Source organism: Anabas testudineus, chromosome 13 (assembly GCF_900324465.2).
Source record: "Anabas testudineus chromosome 13, fAnaTes1.2, whole genome shotgun sequence".
Taxonomy (NCBI): Eukaryota; Metazoa; Chordata; class Actinopteri; order Anabantiformes; family Anabantidae; genus Anabas; species Anabas testudineus.
This window is the reverse complement of record NC_046622.1, coordinates 16,298,429-16,324,810: the sequence shown is the minus strand read 5'-3', so window position 1 is coordinate 16,324,810 and position 26,382 is coordinate 16,298,429. Positions and strand designations below refer to the sequence as shown.

The 26,382-nt window shown below is 41.7% G+C and overlaps 3 protein-coding genes across 4 annotated transcripts; 2 read left to right on the top strand and 1 right to left on the bottom strand.

Annotated features, from left to right (window-relative positions):
* Positions 1-767: 767 nt before the first annotated feature.
* Positions 768-6,888, top strand: aifm4 (apoptosis inducing factor mitochondria associated 4). Its single transcript, XM_026341253.1, has 19 exons — positions 768-890; positions 1,629-1,721; positions 1,836-1,945; positions 2,068-2,177; positions 2,347-2,391; positions 2,472-2,553; positions 2,668-2,780; positions 2,879-2,965; positions 3,049-3,140; positions 3,257-3,387; positions 3,460-3,575; positions 3,671-3,742; positions 4,035-4,098; positions 4,246-4,322; positions 4,533-4,650; positions 4,828-4,926; positions 5,027-5,102; positions 5,191-5,295; positions 5,805-6,888. The coding sequence occupies exons 2-19, from the start codon at positions 1,636-1,638 to the stop codon at positions 5,833-5,835; spliced, it is 1,614 nt and encodes a 537-aa protein (XP_026197038.1). The 5' UTR covers positions 768-890; positions 1,629-1,635; the 3' UTR covers positions 5,836-6,888.
* Positions 6,889-7,410: 522 nt separating this feature from the next.
* On the bottom strand, positions 7,411-10,167 carry zgc:153372 (uncharacterized protein LOC767695 homolog). The gene is made up of 10 exons (XM_026367141.1): positions 10,048-10,167; positions 9,666-9,799; positions 9,159-9,309; positions 8,942-9,078; positions 8,765-8,834; positions 8,613-8,694; positions 8,370-8,501; positions 8,155-8,297; positions 7,889-8,011; positions 7,411-7,699 (listed from the first exon to the last, which is right to left on the bottom strand). The coding sequence occupies exons 1-10, from the start codon at positions 10,084-10,086 to the stop codon at positions 7,622-7,624; spliced, it is 1,089 nt and encodes a 362-aa protein (XP_026222926.1). The 5' UTR covers positions 10,087-10,167; the 3' UTR covers positions 7,411-7,621.
* Positions 10,168-11,108: 941 nt separating this feature from the next.
* prpf8 (pre-mRNA processing factor 8) lies at positions 11,109-26,161 on the top strand. 2 transcript variants are annotated; one of them, XM_026367127.1, is made up of 43 exons: positions 11,109-11,286; positions 11,906-12,023; positions 12,125-12,293; positions 12,495-12,659; positions 12,754-12,972; positions 13,064-13,276; positions 13,371-13,496; positions 13,650-13,755; positions 14,106-14,296; positions 14,457-14,576; positions 14,681-14,870; positions 15,044-15,163; positions 15,371-15,505; positions 15,632-15,761; positions 15,896-16,092; positions 16,214-16,420; positions 16,893-17,056; positions 17,144-17,270; positions 17,464-17,656; positions 17,842-18,029; positions 18,235-18,473; positions 18,585-18,731; positions 18,848-19,058; positions 19,260-19,376; positions 19,487-19,734; positions 19,858-20,037; positions 20,146-20,281; positions 20,390-20,559; positions 20,676-20,805; positions 20,891-21,037; positions 21,135-21,295; positions 21,444-21,635; positions 21,764-22,001; positions 22,131-22,259; positions 22,457-22,570; positions 22,706-22,879; positions 23,161-23,354; positions 23,492-23,731; positions 23,854-23,995; positions 24,161-24,301; positions 24,414-24,553; positions 24,942-25,144; positions 25,553-26,161. In XM_026367127.1, exons 2-43 carry the CDS (start codon positions 11,915-11,917, stop codon positions 25,705-25,707), a joined length of 7,017 nt encoding a protein of 2,338 aa, XP_026222912.1. In that variant the 5' UTR covers positions 11,109-11,286; positions 11,906-11,914; the 3' UTR covers positions 25,708-26,161. The 2 variants fall into 2 exon arrangements, with proteins under 2 accessions (XP_026222912.1, XP_026222903.1); XM_026367118.1 differs by having other exon boundaries at positions 11,903-12,023.
* Positions 26,162-26,382: the final 221 nt, after the last annotated feature.

The window sequence follows — 26,382 nt, the reverse complement described above, 5'->3', positions numbered from 1 at the left end:
TATTTCTTTAATATTCATATTTAATTATTTTAGCATATATATCATATACTATTCTATTTTCTTCTCACCAGTTCTAGCCCTGAGATGCTGTGCATTGTACAGTAAAACAAGCAAAGGGACATGTCCACAGCAGCATCTCTACAGGTTATCTACTCTATACGTTTCTGTCACTAATGGACATTTTCAGGTCAACTTCCTGCCAAACATTCCTGATGACTGTTCAAGTTATCATCACAAACATAATGACCCCAGACTCTGAGTGTTGCCTCTGTCATCACAATCAGAGAGGGAATAAAAGAATAAAAGACTGAATATTTGATGACACAGCGCCACCATGCGGTTACCACAGGGTACCACTGATGCAAAAATCTTTATTCAAACAGAATGAATTAAAAAAAAAGTTTATTATCAGCATTTGTATTGGTGCGTGTACGTATTAAGTTGTCATCTAACAGCTTCCCCAAAACCTTTGGTTTGATAACAGATTACAAGTGGTGATAATTATAAACTGTTATTTAATGGCATTTCTAACAGCTTGTAAAGTTGACCTCTTTATAAACATGTTTTGCGCACACTCAGCCTAAATGGATTATGAGACAATGGGCCCCAGCACACAGACCAAGTGAGGCCGGGGCCCCTCGCTGCAGCTCAGCCTGCTCCAGCCTCCTCTCCACGCCTCACAGGGGGAGGAGCTCCGGGGCATCACGGGGTTCCGGCCGCTCGTCACGGGGGGCGGCTCTCCGGCTCTCCGGCTCTCCGGTCCTCCGGCTCTCCGGTCCTCCGGTCCTCCGGCTCTCCGGCCCTCCGGCCCTCCGGCTCTCCGGCCCTCCGCTCCTTCTGTACCGACTCACCGACCGTGTGTTCCGCTGCTGTCAGGTGCCAGAGAACAGGTGAGCAAACAGGAGCTTTGACATTTTGCTGACTCATGCAGCTGATGAACGGGCAGATAGCAAACGTATATTTACTTTACCGTAAACTACCGACAGCTGCACATCAAGGCACCGTGCGTAAAGAAACAGCTTTTGATGACTACAATTAAACTACTGTGGATACCAGGGTTAATTCTTCTTACATCTACTTGACAGCCTATTCCGTCTGTAAAATGTTGTGACTTCTAATTTTTGAATAACTACTTTAGGTTTAAGTGATCATTTTCTCATCTAACATCTATATAATATATATATATAATATATGAATATTTCACAGTTCCAGGTTGTTAAATGTAAGAGTTTGAGTCTTGTCCTTATCTTATTTTAAATATTTTGGGGCTTTGGGCTGCTAGTTATGCAAAGCAGGACCTTTAATGGGATGTAGGAAGCTGTGTTCTTCTGAGCGTCTGTGAGAACCTGCTGTAATTCTCCTATACATTAGTCTGTCTCTTCATGTAATCCCACACTGAGGCTACGATGTTGAAATCAGAGCTGTGTGCAGACCACGCCTGTTGATCTATGGTTAACAAAGAATGAAAGACAAAGATCAGCAGGATAAGAAGGGTTGAGATGTACCTTCAGTGGGCTGAATGAGTGTATTATATGTCTTTTGCAGAGCCTATTTATACCATACACAAAGCAAGGTGAAATTCAAGCCTATTGCACAAACAGGTTTACTCAACATGCCTTGTCTTGCAGTTACAGTATGAGTCAATGCCACGAACAACGAAGCGAAGAACAGGGGGAGGTGACTGAGATGGTTTGCCAGGAGTCTGACCTGAAAGATGGGCAGTGAGTGACACCACGATCGATCAAAGCGTTCATCACCTCTTTGGTCTAAAGTTTGTATTTGGATGCCACATTGACGTACTACTTCCTTCTCTTGTCTTTTTTGTGTTTACTAAGGATGAAGGAAGTAACTGTGTGGGATCAGAAGGTGCTGTTGGTCCGTACCCAGGGACAGTACAGCGCCATTGGAAGCCAGTGCTCTCATTACAATGCTCCTCTTATCAAAGGCAAACCTTCCTCTAGTTCTGCTACTCTTTATATCAACATATATCGGTCTTTATTAATAACTTTATTCAAAATCAGTGCTTAGTACTTCACAAAGTCAACCGCATGTCCTCTGATAATTCAGGTGCACTGGTTGGTGACAGAGTCCGATGCCCCTTTCATGGTGCCTGCTTCAATGTCCATACCGGAGACATTGAAGAGTATCCTGGACTGGACTGTCTGCCGACTTATAAGGCAAGTCAGGCCTGCACATTTAATAACACTGCTCTTTTAAAACTGCAGACTGTTATCAGATGTTACTATTGTCTGGGGAACTTCCTCAATGTTTTCAAAACATTATATTTTTGTTACAACAGATGCCGTTGTCAACATTTCACCTCTGGAATTTCTTTTCATTTAACAGGTCAAAACTGAGGATGGCAAGGTGTATGTGTCCATCAACAAAAAAGTAAGAGGCAGCAGAGAAATGAAACGCTTTGTAAACAGTGTTTCCTTTAATTGTGCTTTAAAATGTGCTGTTTTAAATAGTCTCTGAAGGTAACCAAGCGAGTGAAGGAGATGTGCAGCATGGTACCTGGCATCAAGCATACCGTTCTGCTCATAGGAGGAGGTAGGAGCTAGATGTAGAGAGATTCCAGGACTGACTGGCAATTAGAAATTAATGCTCAAGTAAATGGGATGTTGTGCTGCCTTGTTTCTATAAACCTCATTTCAAATGTGTCAGGTCCTGCCGCCCTGGTTTGTGCTGAGACTCTGCGGCAGAATTGCTACGAAGGTCGAATCATCATGGTGACCAAAGACACCCTTCCTCCGTTTGACAAGCCCAAACTGAGTAAGGTAAGAACTAACGTGCAGAGGTGACCTGCGTTCCTGTGCTCCCGTGCTAACCGGCTGTTTTTACTGTTTTAACTGGTTATTAAATTGCCTCTCTCCAGGCTATGAATCTGGACAGCAGCAGCGTCCTCCTTCGGTCAGCTGACTTTTACAAACAACATGGAATAGAGGTGTGGACACAGAAAGAGGTGAGCAGCCAAATGTCCACTCAGCACCTGGTAGAAACAGCTCCTGTCTTTGGACTTGTTAAGAAATGTGTTTTGTGTGGCAGGTGCTGTCAATAAACCCAGGTGATAAGGTGGTGCAGTTGAGTGATGCTACTTCGCTGCATTACGATCAGCTTCTCATCTCAACAGGCTGTAGGTGAGAGTCGTCATCGCGTTCCTCAAGTATTTAGACCACTGAAGCTAATTTGCACTGATTGTTAGATTGTTTTCTTACGTTTGGGTGTTAAGTTTCAGTCCCTATTTTGTTGACAGAGCACGGCCGCTCAGCTGTGCTGGTTCCGACTTGAAGGGAGTGAACTTACTGCAGAGTTATGAAGATGCCAAAGAGATTCACAGCTCCTGCCTCGGACAGAAGGCTGTTGTCATCGGAGCCTCCTTCATAGGTAATAGATCGCACCTGATGCCTACCTAATTGCAGGCCATTCAAGTGTTTTCATGACTGTTAAATACAATAGGTATGGAGGTGGCATCCTACTTGTCAGACAAAGCTTCCAGTGTGTCCATGGTTGGCACCACCAGATACCCATATGAACGCACTCTGGGCCCAGAGATCGGCAAAATGACTATGCAGGTAAATACTTATAACTGAGTGACATCTGTCAGAGTGAGCACACCATGTCATTTTTATTGGTTAAATTAATTTAATCAACATTTCTGTCCTTTAAGATGCTGGAGGAACAGAATGTGAAGTTCTACATGAACGAAAGAGTGACTGAGATCAGAGGGGAGAACGGCAGGGTAACTACCTTTGCTCTAGAAGCACATAGTAACATATTTTGATAGTCATGGTAGAAAAAGCACAGTGTTAGTCATAACGTTGCATTAGTTATGTGCTATTCAAGCATTTCAGTGAACCAAGACAGCATGACAGTGAGCTAGCAGGCTCAAAGCCACTGAACTGGAACTCAGCTTCAATAGTATTTGTGCTTTTCCCATTGTTACATGTTGAATTCTTTCACTGAAATATCAATTGTGCTGCTTCAAGCTTCAAGTATGTCCTATTGTAGATCTCAAGTGAGTCTTGTTTCAGGTGAAGGAGGTGGTGCTACACAGTGGGAGAGTCCTGGAAGCTGATGTGGTCATTGCTGGAATTGGTAATTTCATTATTCTACTTCAAGGATGTATGAAGTTGTTTTAAGATGTGAACTACCAACATCACAAACTGAAATCATTACTCACAAACTGATGTGGCTATCACAACACAAGAAGAAATTCACAACAAAATAATCTCTGTGTTTCAGGTGTAATTCCCAATTCAGACTTCTTGGCAGGCAGCGGAGTGGAAGTGGATTCAAGGAAAGCTGTGATTGTCGACAAGGTAACGCAGTCAGTGGAGGACGTAACCTGCAGTTCAACTTTACTCTGTCATGAAGCATGAACATGGTTTTACAGCTTTATATTTATGAAGTATTATTATAATTATCCTAATGCCTCCCTGGGCTGATTGTGATGATTGAAACACGTTGATGCGTACACACAATTTGTTTTTTAGGCCTAATATTGCAAACGTGTGTCATGTATCTAACAGTTCATGAGGACCAACGTACCAGATGTTTTTAGTGCTGGAGATGTCACCTCGTTCCCTCTGACTATTCGTGGAGACCAAAGGGTTAATATTGGTCACTGGCAACTGTCTCAAGCTCACGGTAAGAAGTTTGTTTGGTTTGCTTTGGTTTGGGCTTAATGCTGAAGCTGCTTTTCTCTTTGGGTATTTCCAAAATGTTTTTCAGCTAAGAGCGTGTTATATAGAGAAATTTAAATGTTTGGGTTTACCCTTATTATGCCTGTTGATTACTTTTCTATTCTTTTTCCTTCACCTTCAGGAAGAGTAGCTGCTCTGAACATGCTTAAGAAATCGACCAAGATTGAGTCTGTTCCTTTCTTCTGGACTGTGCTGCTTGGGAAGAGCATCAGATACACAGGTTTGAGAGGGTTTCACTGGGATCATTTCAGCCTTGTATTAAAGCATTTAAGCCCCGACTGTGTTGAACCTCAGCGTCCCTTCTCGTTTTGTCTGCGTAGGTCACGGTGAAGGATACACAGAAATCATATTCAAAGGGAAAGTGGACGAAAGGAAATTCCTGGCATTTTACATAAAGTGAGGAGCAGTGGATGAAACTCTTGATACAGCTAAATATGAATTTATGGTGTTCGTATTAAATATATTTCATTTCTCGTGTCAACAGGGATGACAAGGTGCTGGCTGCAGCCAGCCTCATGTTCGATCCTGCTGTGGCTCGTCTCGCAGAGTTGATGGCTACTGGCCAGGTTTTAACAAAGGCGCAGGCTCAGTGAGTGACATCCTGCATCCACACAAACTAGACTTTATTTATAGCAGTTTTTAATATAAGCTTAAAAGAATAATCACTTCCTTGTGATATTAGCTGTGTTATGTAGATTGGGGGTTATCTGCCTGGGTTAACTTAAGTTAAGATTAGCTCTTCAGGAGCTACTCACTAACCAGTTGGCTGTTTGGTGCTGAGAAGGGGCTGATCATAAATCCCAAACTATGAGCTGAAAGATGGTAAAACACTAGGACTGAAATAACAACTGTTCACTATGCTGAACAATCTTGACTATTAACTATTAATTATTATGCGTACTATGTGATTAATGTAAATATGACCACATTGGAAACAGACACTGATCGTAAACCTGGACAACATTAAAGTAATTATGTAAGGATTAAAATGATAGAGTTCATCCATGTTCTCTGTAAACATCGTGTCCCAGTTCACATGACGAGACCTGTAACCTGGATACTGCTCTTTGTTGGTTTCTCACTTCCTTATGTGTTCAGAGCTGATGACCTGAGCTGGCTGCAGATGTAACCAAGAGTAACACCCCTTCGTGACGATGGACGTCGACTCTCTCTTTCCTGTTCCTCTCGTCATCAAATAGTACTGAAGTGGTTCGCTCCTTTCACTGGTTCGGGCCTTCTGAAAGCCAATCAGGCCGCTTCTCTGCTCCTACTAATGGCTCTGTTACCATAGCAGCAATCAAGGCTTTATTAAATTAGGTCTCTGTGCTCATAGTGAATAATCTGATCTTTGTGTAATGAGCAAATTGTGGATAAGACTGAGTTACTGTGCAGCAGGTTTTTCTGTAATTATGTACTAAATGTCTAAGTGATCACAGTCTGTGGTTAATATCTGTTAGACAATAGTAGGACAGTAATTTTTTATTACTGGTTTATTCACGTTCTGAAACTACACACTCCACTGTTTGGTTACATATTCATGAGTAACTTTTAAAAATCTAATATATAAAGTTGGATCTATCATGTTATTACTTGAAATTGAGACTTCTTAGAGTTCTCTTTTATGCCTACTGTGATGCCTTAATCCGTTAAAGTGCAGATGTTTACAGCAGAGATTGTTTTAACTAGTATAATATACTGTAAAACTTATATTTTACTTATACTTAAATTTATATACAGCTCTGAAAAAATAAGGGACGCATTTCATGCATAAAATAGCAGGGATATATGTGGGAATGCCAAAACAGCAGTGATGCAAATTGGAGTTATTCCATCAAATACTGATTTCTGAATGTTCTTTAGTGAAAACATTATCACCTCTGTGTTTAGAAGTGAATAGATTTTTTCTAAACTGTTCATTTCACTGATATGTGCACCTACAAAAGGTATTGTATGTTTTTAGCCATCAGATAATAGGAAGTTATTGGGTTAACTTGTCATATATTAAACTACCTGGTAATTAGGTTGGGAACACCGCAAAATATGCATATAAAATCTTTACAGTTGTTATGCAGTGTGGGGATGTATCTTCTGTTTTCTTGACCCTTGCTACTGGAATTTTTAGGTTTTGACAAACTTTAGTTGTTACATAATAAACCACGATGCAATCGCCTTGTGTGTTAAATCTGTCTTATCAAACATCAAGTTACGTTTTTAATCACTCATTTGCTTGTGATTCTACCAAACAGTCTTTTCTATCTTTTTGTGTTCTGGTGAGAGCTTGTGAAACATTTAATAAATGCTTGATCAATATGAAAACACCATCATTACATCTGATTACACAGAAGCACTAGATGTTTTCCTTCGATCACAGCTCACATACTGGTTATTTTACTTATATGATCAGGTAACAAACAAAAAGCAGGATACAAGATATTTTAAGAAGAAAACATGTACATGTTGTAATTTAATACCCAGAACACACCCTGCAGCTGTGTCTTTTGACTATAGAGAGCCTCCTGTAACCTCCCTTGTGTGGTAACCTAAAAGGAGAGGTCCATCAAGCTTCATAAAGGACCAACAAGGCATGAATTCTTCTCCATCAACGTCGATGTTGGTCTGTTTTCACAGTCACAGTAGAGAGAACACCAGTATAGACAACATGTTTTATCTACACAAACATTAGAAAGAGGTGGTGATGAACCAGAGCATGTTTTAGTGTTAGTTAATTGATTTTAATGTAAATGTGAATTATAGTATTATCATGAGATCATTAATTTACATTATCTGATAAAAACAAAAAGCTGCATCACTACAGCTAAATGATCAGTAAAATTACATTTAGTCTCTAATGAAGTTTTAATTCTCTGGTCTTTCTCGGTCTTCAAAACTATTTCTTCTGGATTCAGCTCCCTCGTTTATTTGCTAGTTTTGGAGCACTTTCTCACAGAGGATCCGAGTTTGTCGGCCAACAGGAATGGGTTGAGGTAGCAGTACTGAGGGAAGAAATACAGTCAGTCTCTCACTGTAGAACATAAAACTCTTAAATCAAACCACTAAATCATCTTAAACAATGATCATTTTGATGGATTTGTGCATGCAATGGTGGGTAAACAATACAACACCTGTGGATACATCCACAAACATAAATCATTTTGCCACTGTAAACCCAGAATACCATCTACCTGTGATGGTGACTCTGAGCTGGATTCCTGTTTATCCAACATCTGGATTTGGAAATCCGGAAAGAAACGGGAGCTCTGGAGAATTGTAGCCATCTCTGCATTGACCTCCACTGCCACATCTTTCTGCATGACACAAACAAACAAACACATTCAGTACGTGCTGTTTATAATTCTTAGTTCTTGTATAGTTGTATTCTTGTATAGTAAATATCCACATGTGAACAGAAATCAGCAGCACTTTATTGGCCTGATACGTTTTATTATACCTGAAAACAGTGTGAGGAATCGAAGTCCAGCTGATCTGGGAAATCAGCCACTGTTCCTTTATAGGTGACTATTGCCTCACACCTGACTGAAGTCTGGGGGAGCTTAAAGAGTCTGTAAGTGCCTGAAGCATATCTGATGTCACCTGCAAAACAAACACCTGGTTTAATTGTAGAATGGCCACCGTACACCCAGCTCATATTGTATCTTTAGTTACCTGCTTTTACGTAGAGCTCTCTATTATAGACCACGATGTGGCTTGCTGAAACAAGACGTGGAGTGCTGAAACCTATGCTGCTGGCCAATGAGATCAGGTCTTGCCAAAACAGAGAACCGCCCATACCTTCACCTAGCACCCAAAACAAAGGGGTTGCAGTTAAAGGATATTGTGTCAGTGACGCCAGAGTCTGTGCTTATTCATTTACATTAAAACTTTCATGATAACACATTGTTATATTACCCCAGAGAACTGGATCTTGCTTCATGTGATCAGGAACGACTTCGCTGGCGTACATGTCACTGAAGTACAGTTCACCCCCCTCCTATAGAGCAAATACAGATGAGTATGTTCTAGTATTTTATGTAATAATATGTTTTTTTCTTCAGACTAACCTTTAGGACGTTGTACGCTTGCTGTAGCACAGCTCTTTTATCAGGACACAAGCAGATCACACAGTTAGATCTGGATGAATTAGAAAGGAAACAATCACAGCTTTTTCTCTCTTACAGTAACAGATCTGAACTTTAATTTGTAGATCTTGTAGAACGAGAACTGATATTTAAACACACAGTACAACATCCACTGAGTCATTCTGTATGCCAGCTTCAGCGAGCTTCTCCATGTAACCCTGGACAAAAGTGACATTGGGCTCCTTATAGCCAAACGTCTTTTGATGATACTCGATGTACTGTCGAGATGCTGCGATCTGAGGAAAGATCAGGTAAATCATCAGACAGTGCATCGAAAGAGTCCCACAGACAAACAGTCAGATGTGTGTGCGGTTACCAGCTCCTCTGTCATATCGATCCCCGTCACGTGTCCGCTCTGTCCAACAAGTTTACTAAATGCATAACAGTCTCTACCAGAGCCGCTGCCAAGGTCCAGCACCCTGCAGCCCTCGAGCTTGGCTGGGAACGGAAGTCCACATCCAAAGAACCTGGAGATAAGTACTGTCAGTAACAAGCGTGCACAACCACAAACTTCACTTTCAGTGAAGGGAAGCAAGTAGACGTTACAGAGAGTTATGTGCTTTAAAGGATAATGACAGACTCGGAAATTGTTGTCACTAGATGCAGGTCACTGTCCTACAGTATCCATGTGTACTGAACACTAGGTGACTTTCACAGGACATTTTCAGTGATTACTTGATTATATTGTTCAATAACTAATTTGTTAATGAGCCTATGGCTTTACACTGCTACATTCTCAGCTCTCTTGTCAATTAAAATTAAACTAAGAGATTGTACGTATGGTGTGTGGATGACACGCAAAATCAAAATGTTCCATCATCACCTTTTGGTTACTTGTGGGTGAACCATTCCCAGAGCGTCTCTGACACTTAGTGGCACGGTGCTGCAGGACAAACTGCAGGAGGCTGCACTTGTTTGCAAATCCCCAGAGGATTCCAGTCGATTGCCATAATATTTCTGCACACATGACATATTAGTCGCCTTTACACATTGAACTGTATTACTTTACAGTGGGTCATAGATCTCATTTTATGGTTACATCCAAATGTGTACAATAGTATGAACAGTTGAAGGCACCAAATAAAGATAAAAATATGTGATGAAAACTTTGCACTGTTGAACAAAACATCTCCACTAAACATGGCTGAGCAACGAATGTACAATGGCAGACCTTCTTGGAACTAAAAGTCTGATCCAAACTATACCTTCACATTTTCTTGCACATCGTTGACCGTCGACATCATGTCCAAAAATAATCTCAACAATTACCAACAGCAGAAATAAAAGAAACAGCAGTGTAAAGAAACTATAAGTGATATTTAGATAGAGTTCAGCACGAGTTCAGTCCCGCCCGGATCACAGCCAGTGCACTTTAGTCTTTTCGGTGCATTTTTCCTTTCAGAATAAAAGCGTCTTAATCCACAAGTTGACCACAGAACAACTTGTATAAAACAATCAGCCAAACAAAAAACGCCGACTTATTGTGTAAACAATGGGTAAACACATATGAAATATATACTGTATAACACACAAACTCGTTTCTTTGTGTGTGTTTTATCAGATATTTGATGTGTTCATGGATAATCTTGCCTGTGCTAATAAACGCTTAGAACAAATGCTGCTTGGCGTCTCATAGAAAATAATAGTTAAAGCAGACAAAATATTAACGAATAATAAACTGGTAATAATATTATAATCTGACAAGAAACAGTAACACGCACATTAATCACAATAAATTGACTGTAGCTAAATGTAAAATCCTAATTTGCCAACTAAACGTAGTTTGCTCAGAGGTAAAGAATTGTCCGTCTGAAATGTAGTGAGGTAGAAATATAAAGTGATATTAAATAGAAATACTCACGTCAGGTCCAAGTGCATTAATGCTGGACAGTTACTGAGTATATTGTTTATATCTAGATTTTATCAACAGGAAATGTTATTTTAATTATCTGGATCGGTGGAAATGATTTCTCATATATTGTTTTGTGTTTTTTTGCCACTTTACTAGATTATTTAAAGACATTTTAAGTTCATTTAAGAAGATAACTACACGTATTTAGTTTTTTCCACCCCCGCTGTAGGATTAGGTCGATGACACTCCAGCTCCGCAGGGGGCGTCAGCGCGCCGGAAACCGGATCATCCGGGTCTTTGCAGAATTGCGCTCGTTCAACGTTTGCGTATTATCTACGTAGAGCGTTAAGCGTCAGTGGCGTAAACCGTGAGTGGTAAAACCTCTTCCGGCGTATCCGCTGTTTGAGAATCCCACTGAACTGCGCTCATCGTGTGGCCGCCGTAGTTCGTCGTGCGTGATGCAGTTTCTTCAAAACTGAGTCGGACAAAAGGACTTTATAGCTTTGAAAGAGGAATGCTGTAGTAGCTGCCTGTGTCTGGAACAAGGCCCTATTCAGCGTTAACAAATCACCCTGGGAGTGAAGGTAGCGAGGTGTGTAGTGTTGCATGCGTTTTCGTTTTTCTTACTTAACATTCAGTCGTTAGCCGGCGTGCTAATTGTTTAGCTTACCGCTTTATCCACGCTGGGCCCCATCAATATCTCTGCCAGTGCTGGTTCACAATATTTAGCAAACTTGGTTTGTAACTTATTGTGAAGGAGCGGTTAATTGCAGTTTACATAGCGAAAGTTACTGAACCGATAATCGTTTAACAGCAATAGAGTTTGGCGTTGTTTTACTGTACATATGCGCATTTCAGGAAGCCATGTTGTAATGCTAACAGTTAGCTACCTAGTCCACTAGCGCTATACTTGCATGCAACATACAATTACTCAAACTATTGTTCTACTGTTTTATAGTGTCAGGATACCAGTACAGGAAAAAAAAATCAAAACAATGTCCTTTTATTTTGATTTAGAGTTGCTTCTCCATATGTGTTTTGAAAGGGATCATATCGACTCTCAATGATTGTGTTTCATGTTTGAAATAGCAGTTTATCCTAGTCAATCGATTTCTACTGTGATTTCTAACCTCACTCGACATGTTGGTAACATTAAAACGCACAAACTGCACGCAATAACACGCATACATGGGCTTTGTTGTTTTCAGCAGTGAGGCGCCATGGCAGCTACCTTCCCTTACAGAGGGGTTCCTGCAGGGATGCCACCAGGTGTACCCCCTCCTGCGCCAGTTCCAGACTACATGTCTGAGGAGAAACTGCAAGAGAAAGGTTTGTATCATTCATGGCGCAAAGTTACATTTTTGTGTTGTTGTGGTCAGAAGCAGACATGATCATTGTTTTCATATGTTCAATGTTCTCCATGTTCACAGCAAGAAAATGGCAGCAGCTGCAGGCAAAGCGCTACTCGGAGAAGAGAAAGTTTGGCTTTGTTGATGCTCAGAAGGAAGACATGCCACCTGAGCATGTGCGCAAGATCATCCGGGACCATGGAGACATGACCAACAGAAAGTTTCGCCATGACAAAAGGGTCTACCTCGGGTAAAAAATGAATTATTCATAAAGTAATACATGAGTTGACCAAAAATATAAAATAGAGGCTTAACAATTACACGCTGTAGGCAGACTTTAATGCACATGTAAGTTTTAAACATATTGTCTTTGACATGATTGAATACACATGATTGAATGGTCCATCATCACTAATGTGACCCATAATGTACCTTTCTTTCTGTTGCATAGTGCCCTGAAATACATGCCACATGCAGTGCTGAAGCTGTTGGAGAATATGCCCATGCCCTGGGAACAGATCCGAGATGTGCCCGTCCTCTATCACATCACTGGAGCCATTTCTTTTGTGAATGAAATCCCTTGGGTCATAGAACCAGTTTACATCGCCCAGTGGGGGTAAGAGAGTTTTATATCTAGCGCATTGTACTTGTTGTCCTTTGAGTACATACTGTGCATTAGTAATTATTGATTTTTTTATTCCTCCACCCAGCACAATGTGGATCATGATGCGTCGCGAGAAGCGTGATCGCCGGCACTTCAAGCGCATGCGCTTTCCACCATTTGACGATGAGGAGCCGCCACTGGATTACGCTGACAACATCCTTGACGTGGAACCTCTGGAGGCCATCCAGATGGAGCTGGACCCTGAGGAGGATTCTTCAGTTGTGGAGTGGTTCTATGAGCACCAGCCACTGAAAGACACTGCCAAGTAAGTCATCATGTCACTCTTTAAAGCTCTTAAAGTATTAAATATACTGATGTATAATTGGCAAAGTCAAACATTTGTTTTTGCTTCTCAGGTTTGTGAATGGCACCACATACCGTCGCTGGCAATTCACACTGCCCATGATGTCCACACTATACCGTCTGGCAAATCAACTACTGACAGACCTGGTGGATTTCAATTACTTTTATCTGTTTGACCTCAAAGCTTTCTTTACTTCCAAGGCCTTAAATATGGCCGTCCCTGGGGGACCAAAGTTTGAGCCGCTGGTCAGAGACATCAACCTCCAGTAAGCACCTACTGCTTTTAATTAATCACAGACAGACATACTTAACGTTGTTATTTAGACTTGAACACAACTAATTGCATTGTTTCTCTTACAGGGATGAAGACTGGAATGAGTTCAATGATATCAACAAAATCATCATTCGACAGCCAATCAGGACAGAGTACAAGATTGCCCTGCCATACCTGTATAACAACTTGCCACACCACGTCCACCTCACCTGGTGAGAACTGAATGAATGTTATTTAAGTATAGTTCAGGCCTGTTAAGTGCAGTTAAACATTTTTTGTACATCTGTTACATAATATCCTGTAATTTTTGTTATATTAGCTGTAAGAAATTATAGCTAATTCTCATAATGACTTTACTTCTCCAGGTACCATACACCCAATGTTGTGTTTATCAAGACAGAGGATCCAGATCTTCCAGCGTTCTACTTTGACCCGCTGATCAATCCCATTTCTCACAGACATTCTGTTAAGGTAAGACTGGCTGATCAACCACCTTGTACCTTTGTCTGATGAAAAGAGATATATAATTTCATCACAATGAACTTTAACAGTTTCAAATGAATTCCTCTTACAAAGGCGCACTTGCATTGGTCTGCTTGCCTGTGCGTAAGAACTGGAGGAATATTAAACTGAATGGTGGCTCTTTTATTTATAGCTGGCTGCAGATGCAGTTGGTAACTCATCACTCAGATATTGCTTTTAATAGGTTTTCAGAGTGAGCTGGGGTAGAACTCAAGTGGAAATGCCTCATATGTTAATGTTGTCATATACGAGTAATTTAAGTCATAAAATGTCTTACATTTTTATTTGTACCAACTCAGAGTCAGGAACCTCTGCCTGATGACGATGAGGAGTTCGAGCTTCCTGAATATGTGGAGCCCTTCCTCAAAGAGACCCCACTCTACACAGACAATACCGCCAATGGCATTGCTCTGCTGTGGGCACCAAGACCCTTCAACCTCCGTTCAGGACGCACAAGGCGTGCCATTGATATCCCGCTTGTCAAGAACTGGTGAGCTAATTATAAACAAGACTTACAGCTACTAAATCTGCATCAAGCATCATGGCTAGGTGTGTCATAATAGAATGACTGAGATGGATTGCCTAGTGCGTTTTTGTTTTTTTAGATGTAAAAGAATTATTGGTCATTAGTTTAATTTATTATTTAACAGGTATCGTGAGCACTGCCCTGCAGGACAGCCAGTCAAGGTGCGTGTGTCGTACCAGAAGTTATTGAAGTACTATGTGCTCAATGCTCTCAAACACAGACCACCCAAGGCCCAGAAGAAGAGGTGAGTATGGTTTGAAACTAGATTTTTGATTTGACGTCTTACTACTTAAGTTGTTTTTTGTCTATTACGTAGTTGTTTTCTTTAAAGATTTTGTTATCTTTTAGGTACCTGTTCCGCTCTTTCAAGGCCACCAAGTTCTTTCAGTCCACAAAACTGGACTGGGTGGAGGTGGGGCTGCAAGTGTGCAGACAGGGCTACAACATGCTCAATCTGCTAATCCATCGTAAGAACCTCAACTACCTGCATCTGGACTACAACTTCAACCTAAAGCCTGTCAAGACTCTGACCACAAAGGTATAAAGTCTAAAGCAGATAATGTTTCGGTTACCCCAGAATTGTATGGTTATTGTGATTGCTAGACTGTTTTTATGTAACGCTTAAAACTTACATTTGGTTGACTGTTTCTGTTACTTTCTGTAACTTAACAATTGTTTAGTTACCACTTTGTACTTGTTTCTGTGTCACAGGAGCGAAAGAAGTCTCGATTCGGCAATGCCTTCCATCTTTGCAGAGAGGTGCTGCGTCTCAGCAAGCTGGTGGTGGACAGCCACGTGCAGTACAGACTGGGAAATGTTGATGCTTTCCAGGTTCGTATTCGAACATTTTCTACTAAACATCCAAACGCCAAAAAAACCACAGATGCCTGATTTTTATTGTCTTTCATTTGAATACATTTTTTTTCCCACACTGTTTCAACCCTGTTTAAACCCATGTTTAATGGCTTCGTAAAATGTTCCACATTCTATGTGGTAACTTTACACATGACTAATTTCTTAACTTTTCTGTTGTTTTAGTTGGCAGATGGACTGCAGTACATTTTCGCTCATGTGGGACAACTGACTGGCATGTATCGATACAAGTACAAGTTGATGAGACAAATCCGGATGTGCAAAGACCTGAAGCATCTCATCTACTACCGCTTTAACACTGTAAGTAAACATGGTGTACTTAATCTACATCTTAAAACTTGTTTGTGGATTAAAGATTTTTAGTTCAGTAAGCAAAGGACTTTTGGTTTTCATATTTTGGTTTTCTGTGTGTGTTTGTTTGATCAGGGTCCTGTGGGCAAGGGTCCAGGTTGTGGCTTCTGGGCTGCTGGCTGGAGAGTGTGGCTGTTCTTCATGAGAGGCATCACTCCACTGTTGGAGAGGTGGCTGGGAAATCTGCTGGCCAGGCAGTTTGAAGGTATATACATCTTTCCATGTTTAATATTTTAGCACCTAGTCGTATGATGCACAAAGTCGTATTCATTGGCACAATCTATTTCTGTTTAATCAATTGGCTTTTTTCTTCTTTTCTTTTTTTTTTAACGTCTATAGGACGTCACTCCAAGGGTGTAGCCAAGACTGTAACCAAACAGCGTGTGGAGTCCCACTTTGACCTGGAGCTGCGTGCTGCGGTGATGCATGACATCTTGGACATGATGCCTGAGGGTATCAAACAGAATAAAGCCAGGACCATTTTGCAGCATCTCAGTGAGTCCTGGAGGTGCTGGAAGGCCAACATCCCTTGGAAGGTAAGTTCATCACAGAGATCACTTTACTGGAATCAAGTACTACGTCTGTTTCAAATGATTTGTGTTATATAAAATTGGATAAGAGAAAAACATGGATTATTTATTTTTCTTGTCATATCAGGTGCCAGGCCTGCCCACTCCCATTGAGAACATGATTCTGCGCTACGTGAAGGCAAAGGCTGACTGGTGGACCAACACAGCCCACTACAACCGTGAGCGAATCCGTCGTGGAGCCACTGTGGACAAGACTGTGTGCAAAAAGAATCTGGGCAGATTGACCCGTCTGTACTTGAAAGCTGAGCAGGAGAGACAGCATAACTACCTGAAGGTACTGGTCACATTCGGAAGCTCAAAAATCCAACACTGAAAAAGGCTGATTGTTGTAGTGTTAAAAAAAATATATAAACAGTTCATACACTGCTGTGTATTTACCAATAACAACTTAGTAAGTGGCTCACACTTAATCTTCCACAGATGAAGAAAAATAATGAATGAAGCCCTCTTACAAAGGCGCACTTGCATTGGTCTGCTTGCCTGTGCGTAAGAACAAGAGGGATATTAAAATGAATGGTGGCTCTTTATTTTATCACTGGCTGCAGTGCAGTTGGATCAAACTCCATTCAGATATTAGTTGTAATATTGTAATCATTTAAACAATGATTGCTCTCAACATTTATTTTAATCCTATCTATATTTACTTACAACATAATACATGAGCACTAATGAATGCCATTGCATCACTGTGTGAAAACTGGTCAAGTGTAGCCTCTTATTTATAAATGTACATTTTCTTCCTACAGGATGGTCCCTACATCACAGCTGAAGAGGCCGTAGCCATTTACACCACCACAGTTCACTGGCTTGAGAGTCGGCGGTTCTCACCCATCCCCTTCCCTCCACTGTCATACAAACATGACACCAAGCTGCTCATCCTGGCCTTGGAGAGGCTTAAGGAGGCATACAGGTAAACATAACCAGACTTATTAGCAAATGTTTATGCCCAATACTTGTTTTATTTCTACGTTATTCATTTTGTGTCTTTGGTCCCTAGTGTGAAGTCTCGTCTCAACCAGAGTCAGAGGGAGGAGCTGGGGCTGATAGAGCAGGCTTACGACAATCCTCATGAGGCCCTCTCCAGGATCAAACGTCACCTGCTTACACAGAGAGCTTTTAAAGAGGTCAGGACCAAGACATAGACTGCTTCTGTTGTATTTGACCACTTGGCAGTTTCTCTTATTAAACATAATGTGGAATTTATTGGGTAGAACATTTGTTTTGCTTAAATGTCCCTAATGTTGGTGTTGTAATGTGTTTCTTTCAGCATCACATTTGGTTTCTTTGTCAGTCTCAGAACATTATTATATTTTGCAGGTGGGTATTGAATTCATGGACTTGTACAGCCACCTGGTGCCAGTGTACGATGTGGAGCCCCTGGAGAAGATCACAGACGCCTACCTGGATCAGTACCTGTGGTACGAGGCAGACAAAAGACGCCTGTTTCCACCCTGGATCAAACCAGCTGACACTGAACCACCACCACTGCTGGTCTACAAGTGGTGCCAAGGTCAGGCTCTGTTCAAGCTTGTTATGGAGAAAAAAACAGAAATACCGTGTCACTGTCTGATAATATAGTGTAATACTTCAACATATATTTGGTCACAATATTATTAATACTATTGTTAATAAACATCCTGTGTTATAACTCGGTGTCAGCAGAACAAAAGGTTTAAGATAACCCCCTCTCCTCAGGCATCAACAACTTGCAGGATGTGTGGGAGACTGGTGAAGGAGAATGCAATGTGATGCTGGAGTCGCGCTATGAGAAGATGTATGAGAAGATCGACTTGACATTGCTCAACAGGCTGCTGCGTCTTATTGTCGACCACAACATTGCTGATTACATGACAGCCAAGAACAATGTGGTCATCAACTACAAAGTAAATATTAATTTCTTTTAGATCTGATTTATTCCTCAACATTTCTTATACAAGAGCTAGTAATTTCCAGCTCTGTGTACAGACATACTTATGTACATAAGTTTGTACCATTGAGTGAGTGTTTGAGTATGTTCATCCCTTTTTGATGCAGATATTCCTGTTTTTTGACACTAAATGTTTTCTCCATTGTCTCTTGTCTATGTAGGACATGAACCATACCAACTCCTACGGCATCATCAGGGGTCTCCAGTTTGCCTCATTCATTGTTCAGTACTATGGCCTCGTAATGGACCTGCTGGTGCTGGGCCTGCACCGTGCCAGTGAGATGGCCGGCCCACCTCAGATGCCCAATGACTTCCTCAGTTTCCAAGACACAGCCACAGAGAGCGCCCATCCAATCCGGCTGTACTGCCGCTACATCGACCGCATCCACATTTTCTTCAGGTGGGGTTGAATTACTAAAATGACGCACACTACTATGCCATTTTGACATAATGGTGTTTTTAGAATACTAGAATGTAAATAGTAATTAATATTTTTCTATGGATCCTTTAGGTTTTCTGCTGACGAGGCCAGGGACCTGATTCAGAGGTATCTCACAGAGCACCCCGACCCTAACAATGAGAACATCGTGGGTTACAACAACAAGAAGTGCTGGCCCCGTGATGCCCGCATGAGACTGATGAAGCATGATGTCAATCTGTGAGTTCAACCTTATGACTCTTGAGCTAGCTGTTTTGTTTTTGAGACATTAGTTATGAAACTAGTTTGAGACAAATCAATGTAACATTTCTAATCTTTTTTTTTTCTTTTTCTAGTGGCCGTGCTGTGTTCTGGGACATCAAGAACCGCCTCCCGAGGTCGGTGACCACAGTCCAGTGGGAGAACAGCTTTGTGTCCGTCTACAGCAAAGACAACCCCAACCTGCTCTTCAACATGTGTGGCTTTGAATGTCGCATCCTTCCCAAGTGTCGTACTAGTTATGAGGAGTTTACTCATAAGGATGGTGTGTGGAACCTGCAGAATGAGGTGAGAAATTTATGTCCAAGATGAGAAACGCTCATGTTGCTCCATTTCCTTTAAGAGTATCAGACTTTATTGTTCAGACAAACATTCTAAAATATTTCACATGAATATTAATACTTGATACTGATCTCGTTATAGCATTATGCTTTCTTTCCTCAGTCTCATTCTGGTTATAAAGTTCTGACGTTGTATTTGAATGTGTAGGTAACCAAAGAGAGAACAGCACAGTGTTTCCTTCGTGTGGATGATGAGTCGATGCAGCGGTTCCACAACAGGGTGCGTCAGATCCTGATGGCATCTGGGTCCACCACATTTACCAAGGTGAGCAAACAAATATAGCGCAATACAACTAGTATACATAAAAATGAAAAACAAAGGTGGATATGATTACCTTGTCAGAACATTTCAGTATGTCTTTTCTTTACCTTCAGATTGTGAATAAATGGAATACGGCTCTGATTGGCTTAATGACATACTTCCGTGAGGCCGTAGTCAATACCCAGGAGCTGCTGGACCTGCTGGTGAAGTGCGAGAACAAGATCCAGACACGTATCAAGATCGGTCTCAACTCCAAAATGCCCAGCCGTTTCCCCCCAGTAGTGTTCTATACTCCCAAAGAGTTGGGTGGTCTTGGTATGTTGTCCATGGGCCACGTGCTTATCCCACAGTCAGACCTGCGGTAAGTTTATGTGCCAGCCTGTGTTAATTTGACCTTGTGAATTGTTTTGTAAAATCATTTACTTGTGGCGCCATGGTGAATTAGACATTGATTCCCCCCCCCTCCCCACACTCTCTTGAACAGGTGGTCCAAGCAGACAGATGTGGGCATCACCCACTTCAGGTCTGGAATGAGCCATGAAGAGGACCAGCTGATTCCTAACCTGTATCGTTACATTCAGCCATGGGAGAGTGAGTTCATCGACTCCCAGAGGGTCTGGGCCGAGTACGCTCTTAAGAGACAGGAGGCCATTGCTCAGAACAGGTAACTAGTGGGTCTACTATTCTCCTCTGATTTAAAAATATTTTTCTTTTAAGATCAAATGAGCTTAAACTAGTCAAGGAAATTAGCTGGGTGTTTTCTTTATTTTAGGCGTCTCACCCTGGAGGATTTGGAAGACTCATGGGACAGAGGAATTCCCCGTATCAACACACTTTTCCAGAAGGACAGGCACACACTGGCCTATGACAAAGGCTGGAGAGTCAGGACAGATTTCAAACAGTACCAGGTGAGAGGGCGACACTGTTAAATATTAACATGTTAATATTCTACAGAATTAACATGTAGCTAAAAACACCAACATGCAACATCATGTCTCTGTTTTGTCTGAGTGCAGGTGCTAAAGCAGAATCCGTTCTGGTGGACCCATCAGCGGCACGATGGCAAACTGTGGAACCTGAACAACTACCGCACAGACATGATCCAGGCACTAGGTGGCGTAGAGGGCATCCTGGAGCACACACTGTTCAAAGGCACTTATTTTCCAACCTGGGAGGGTCTCTTCTGGTGAGAGCACTTTGACACTAAGATTATTATATTTTATTTTGAGGAATTAAAAAAAGGTATATCATTAAGGGTGCTACTTTGAACCACTTTAAACAGTTTGTGTTTCTGGGCTTTAGGGAGAAGGCTAGTGGCTTTGAGGAGTCCATGAAATGGAAGAAGCTGACAAATGCCCAGAGGTCTGGTCTGAATCAAATCCCCAACCGACGCTTCACACTTTGGTGGTCACCCACCATCAACAGAGCCAACGTTAGTACAACCAGCAGTCATGAAAACATGTCTTAAAAGATTGATTACATTCATGGCTTATAATTTTTATTCTTTCTCTCTTTAGGTGTATGTCGGTTTTCAGGTGCAGCTTGATCTGACAGGAATCTTTATGCATGGCAAGATCCCCACGCTGAAGATCTCCCTCATTCAGATCTTCAGGGCTCACTTGTGGCAGAAGATTCATGAGAGCATTGTCATGGATCTCTGTCAGGTATGTTTTAGGCTTTTTGACCTGCTATGATCTTTATTTTTAGTTTTCTTAAAATGTTTACTTGATGTATTAATTTTTTTCCTGCATTTGTTTTCAGGTGTTTGACCAGGAGCTGGATGCTCTGGAAATTGAGACAGTGCAGAAGGAGACCATTCACCCCAGGAAGTCATACAAGATGAACTCGTCTTGTGCTGACATCCTCCTTTTTGCGTCGTACAAGTGGAATGTTTCTCGGCCATCTCTGCTTGCTGACTCAAAGTATGACCTTTGAGCAATATTTATGTCTCAATATGTCATTACAGTGTGTGATTTCATCACACTACAAACACCTTGTCGTGTATTAGAAGTCTTCTGCAGCCCGTATGTCTACTCTCATATGAATTAAAATGCTCACCTTGGCCTACAGGGACGTGATGGACAGCACCACCACACAAAAGTACTGGATTGACATTCAGCTCCGCTGGGGTGACTACGACTCGCATGACATCGAGCGATACGCCAGGGCCAAATTCCTGGACTACACCACTGACAACATGAGTATCTACCCCTCCCCTACAGGGGTGCTCATTGCTATTGACCTGGCTTACAACCTTCACAGGTTAGGATTATTAGCATAAGTATTGCAGCATGCCAGTTGACTGGCTCTTAGATGTGCTATAGATTCTTTCAGTATCATTGGAGAAATAACAATCTATGTCTGACACCTGATTTGTTTTCATTATGTAGTGCCTATGGTAACTGGTTCCCAGGGAGTAAGCCTCTGATCCAGCAGGCCATGGCTAAGATCATGAAAGCCAACCCTGCCCTGTATGTGCTCAGGGAGCGCATCCGCAAAGGTCTACAGCTGTACTCCTCAGAACCTACTGAGCCCTACCTGTCCTCACAGAACTATGGTGAACTCTTCTCCAACCAGATCATCTGGTTTGTAGATGACACCAACGTCTACAGAGTCACCATCCACAAGGTGAGGGGCAACTACTTACTTTCCTTAATAATCCAATGAAGAGTTGTTGGATAGCAGTGTTTGGTTTTCTAAGGAGCAAAGTGTCATAATATGTTGAATTTAGTCAATTGTTTTCTTCTTCCCTGACAGACATTTGAGGGTAACTTGACCACAAAGCCAATCAATGGAGCCATTTTCATCTTCAACCCCAGGACTGGCCAGCTCTTCCTCAAGATCATTCACACATCTGTATGGGCTGGACAGAAACGTTTGGGACAGGTACAGTGATTCTCTACCGCTACAAGTAGAAGTGACTTACAGAGTTTAATCAGTGCTAATTGATTGAAACATGCCGTTTATTTAATTTGTTTTGAATTAACTTATATTACAACTAATTGAAGTTTTTCTTAATTCCATAGTTTTTAGAGGTTTGTTTTTTGCTGAGTCTATCATTCATTCGTGATTTATCTGTATAGCTGGCTAAATGGAAGACAGCTGAGGAAGTGGCTGCCCTGATTCGCTCCCTCCCAGTGGAAGAACAGCCAAAACAGATTATTGTAACCAGGAAAGGCATGTTGGACCCTCTGGAGGTGAGAACTCAAAACAGTAAGGGCTACAAACTTTTGTAGCCATGAAGGAGTTTTTAGTTTCCTCAGTGCTCAACTGTAAGTGTTATTTCTATTAGTTGGATACATAATCTTAATGCCGTTGTTTTCTCCTTGCAGGTCCACTTGCTTGACTTCCCCAACATTGTGATCAAGGGCTCTGAGTTGCAGCTTCCCTTCCAGGCTTGCTTGAAGGTGGAGAAGTTTGGAGACCTGATCCTGAAGGCTACAGAGCCTCAGATGGTGCTGTTTAATCTCTATGATGATTGGCTCAAGACCATCTCATCCTACACAGTGAGTTTTGCTCCCATCCACAAGCGCCAAAGACCAACATTAAATAGACTGTAATATATCTGTAGCCTTGCATTGTATCCCCATAAAAGTTGCTCTGGTGTTTGATTGATTCTATTGGGAATTTATGACATTATATCAAGCGCATAACTGTAAGAAAACAGTGTCCTTGAGGTTGATAAGTATATCTGAGCTTATTTCCTAACAAATCTCTATACTCTTAAGTTTGTGACATCAGCTTCTTCCCTTGTATAAATGGTTTGTTTGATCTCCTTCGTCTCTAGGCCTTCTCTCGACTCATCCTGATTCTCAGAGCACTTCATGTCAACAACGACAGGGCTAAGGTGATCCTGAAACCTGACAAGACAACCATCACTGAGCCCCATCACATCTGGCCCACCCTCACCGATGAGGAGTGGATCAAGGTGGAAGTGCAACTCAAGGATCTCATTCTGGCAGATTATGGCAAAAAGAACAAGTGAGTAGTGAATTTGAGTTTTAATGTATGTGTCACTGCAGTTTTTAAGATCGCAGTTTTCTGTATTGTAACTCAGTAAAGCAGATTTAACCCAGACTTGTTTTTATAGTCAACTGTGTATCCTTCTCTCCCTCCAGTGTGAACGTAGCCTCACTGACACAGTCGGAGATCCGTGACATCATCCTGGGTATGGAGATCTCAGCCCCATCACAGCAGCGCCAGCAAATTGCTGAGATTGAGAAGCAGACCAAAGAACAGTCGCAGCTAACGGCCACACAGACCCGCACTGTCAACAAACACGGTGATGAGATTATCACCTCCACCACCTCCAACTACGAAACGCAGACCTTCTCCTCCAAGACCGAGTGGAGAGTCAGGTATTCAGACAGTTAATCAGCTTCAAACATTTTGAACCAGTTCTTTACTCTTGGAAACAGACGGTCAGAACATTTAGTCTTCATGTCAGTTGGTTTTAACGTTCCTTGTTTACTTCTGTCAGGGCCATTTCTGCAGCCAACCTCCATCTCCGAACCAACCACATCTATGTGTCATCTGATGACATCAAGGAAACGGGTTACACCTACATCCTGCCAAAGAACGTGCTGAAGAAGTTCATCTGCATCTCAGATCTGCGAGCACAGGTATTTAGGGGATTCATGGCACTGTAATTTACGGACAACTGGTTTAAAATCAGTATACCTACAAATGTGCACACCTTAAAATCTCAGCTTCTTGCCTGATCACCTTTGTGCTAATCTAAGAGACAAACTGGCGGTATGTGCTGATTGTGCACTGTGTTGTTCCAGATTGCTGGCTATCTGTACGGTACTAGCCCACCAGACAACCCGCAGGTGAAGGAGATTCGTTGTATCGTCATGGTGCCCCAGTGGGGGACCCACCAGACTGTCCACCTGCCCAACCAGCTGCCTGGTCATGAATACCTTAAAGTAAGACATGTAGTTTAAGAAACAAGTGTCCTGCTCTTTTGTAGCATTTTAAAATGAATGCTCATTAATTGTACTGGTCATTTTGATTAACTTGTCTTCTGTCCTTAAACAGGAAATGGAGCCTCTTGGCTGGATCCACACTCAGCCTAATGAGTCGCCCCAGCTGTCCCCGCAGGACGTCACTACCCACGCCAAGATTATGGCTGACAACCCGTCTTGGGATGGAGAGAAGACCATCATCATCACTTGCAGGTAAGTTTCATTTTAAGACACCTGCTGTCTGTTGTTCAGAGCAGGTTTTGTTCTTTTTTGCTTATAATTTCCAATCGTGAGATGTTGATTTGAAGTAGATCATTTGCAGGTGGCTTGCTGTAGACCAGTGCTTCTCAAATAGTGGGACGCTTAGTTCTTCCTGAGGGGGGGGGCAGACCAAAGAATGCTTAGTTCTTCCTGAGGGGGGGGCGTACCAGGAAATAATTGAGAAACACTGCTGTAGACCAAGTGTTACCACAGAGAGGCATTAAGCTTTTTACTTTTTCCATTGTAACACTAATCTCCATGTGGTGACACAATGTTGTAGAAACTTATAGCCAGAATTGTTATTGAATACTACCTAAATATATTTACTTCCTGTTTTCAGCTTCACTCCAGGCTCGTGCACCCTCACAGCCTACAAGCTGACACCCAGCGGCTATGAGTGGGGTCGGCAGAACACAGACAAGGGCAACAACCCTAAAGGCTACTTGCCGTCCCATTATGAAAGAGTGCAGATGCTGCTCTCTGACCGCTTCCTCGGCTTCTTCATGGTGCCAGGACAGGTCTCCTGGAACTACAACTTCATGGGTAAGTTGCCATTTTTTTAGATGTATTTTATTAGGATTAAGCTTCGTTACATGCTTTGTGAGATTTGTTGATCCTCTGTGCTGCTGAAATCAGTGAGACACATTGACATTTCCACTCTGTCCTGTGTCATCGATCAGCCTGTCAGATTGATTTTTTTTTTTTTTTTTTTTTATGTGCAAACTTACAGCTCAAAATCTATCATGTAGAAATGTAATTTTTTTTTATTCCTTAGCCCAAAAACGTATTGTAAATTAAATGCAATAAAGAGCTTATTAATGGAGGTTTTCTATATTTAGCTCGGGTATATTACAGTGCTCAAACCACTAACTCCTGACAAGTTGGAAAATACACAGAGGCTTGTGCACAGACGTGCTCACATCACCAATCTGTTAACTTGTTTTACATCAGGTGTGCGCCATGATCCCAACATGAAGTACGACCTGCAGCTGGCCAACCCCAAGGAGTTCTACCACGAAGTCCACCGACCATCGCACTTCTTAAACTTTGCCTCACTGCAGGAGGGTGAGATCTACAACGCTGACCGTGAGGACATGTACGCTTGAGAGCTGATGTTCTGCTCTCGATCGTTTTGTAGATAGCTCTGCCAGCAGAATCATGTGGAGCCAGTCAGGAACAGCCCTTGTAATATTTCTATTGAACACATTGAACTGTGATGGTTGGATTTTTATGTAAAGGCTTTAGGACCTTTTACAAACTCAGTTCCTTTTTTTTTTTTCTATTTTCTACAAATGTTTGTTTCATTGTCTCCTCTTGTTTCAGTAAAGCTCTGAGTAATGTGGCTTCTGGAACATCTAAGCGCATATGTATTTCTGTGTAGTGTTCAGTACACAATACTTTAGTGTAATATTTGATAATTTACATTGTTTCTGGAGGGAAAATACTTACTTCCCCATAGCTGTTTGAGAAATGAAAGTATTTTCATGCCCTGTTGCGATGTTTTACTGTACGCCGTGTGACATTGTGACCTTGGTTTAAATAAAGATCATCGTTTTTATTCACTTGTTTGTAATAATGTAAATCACCTGTCCTTACGTCTTTGGGGTTTTTATTTCTAAAAAAATATGTGCAAGCAGAAGAGAAGAGAGGCATTTACGTTCATTGTGAGTGGACAGAGGAATTTTTGTAGTGTAGTGAAACCAGAGGTCAACACCTACACTCAGACAACACTTGGTGAATGTCAGGAGCATGAGAAGGGGCTGTCTTTTTGCTGTTTGACT

What these genes read in the sequence shown, in the direction of transcription:
- prpf8 (XM_026367127.1), top strand. Translation starts at nt 11,915, where the DNA reads ATGGCAGCTACCTTCCCTTACAGAGGGGTTCCTGCAGGGATGCCACCA. An exon ending in GGAGAAACTGCAAGAGAAAG is followed by an intron (nt 12,024 to 12,124) that starts GTTTGTATCATT and finishes CCATGTTCACAG; the next exon opens with CAAGAAAATGGCAGCAGCTG. An exon ending in TTGTCATGGATCTCTGTCAG is followed by an intron (nt 21,038 to 21,134) that starts GTATGTTTTAGG and finishes ATTTGTTTTCAG; the next exon opens with GTGTTTGACCAGGAGCTGGA.
- zgc:153372 (XM_026367141.1), bottom strand. Translation starts at nt 10,086, where the DNA reads ATGATGTCGACGGTCAACGATGTGCAAGAAAATGTGAAG. An exon ending in AAGCGTACAACGTCCTAAAG is followed by an intron (nt 8,695 to 8,764) that starts GTTAGTCTGAAG and finishes TTTGCTCTATAG; the next exon opens with GAGGGGGGTGAACTGTACTT. An exon ending in AGAGCTCTACGTAAAAGCAG is followed by an intron (nt 8,298 to 8,369) that starts GTAACTAAAGAT and finishes TTTGTTTTGCAG; the next exon opens with GTGACATCAGATATGCTTCA.
- aifm4 (XM_026341253.1), top strand. Translation starts at nt 1,636, where the DNA reads ATGAGTCAATGCCACGAACAACGAAGCGAAGAACAGGGGGAGGTGACT. An exon ending in TCTGACCTGAAAGATGGGCA is followed by an intron (nt 1,722 to 1,835) that starts GTGAGTGACACC and finishes GTGTTTACTAAG; the next exon opens with GATGAAGGAAGTAACTGTGT. An exon ending in TTCCTGGCATTTTACATAAA is followed by an intron (nt 5,103 to 5,190) that starts GTGAGGAGCAGT and finishes TCGTGTCAACAG; the next exon opens with GGATGACAAGGTGCTGGCTG.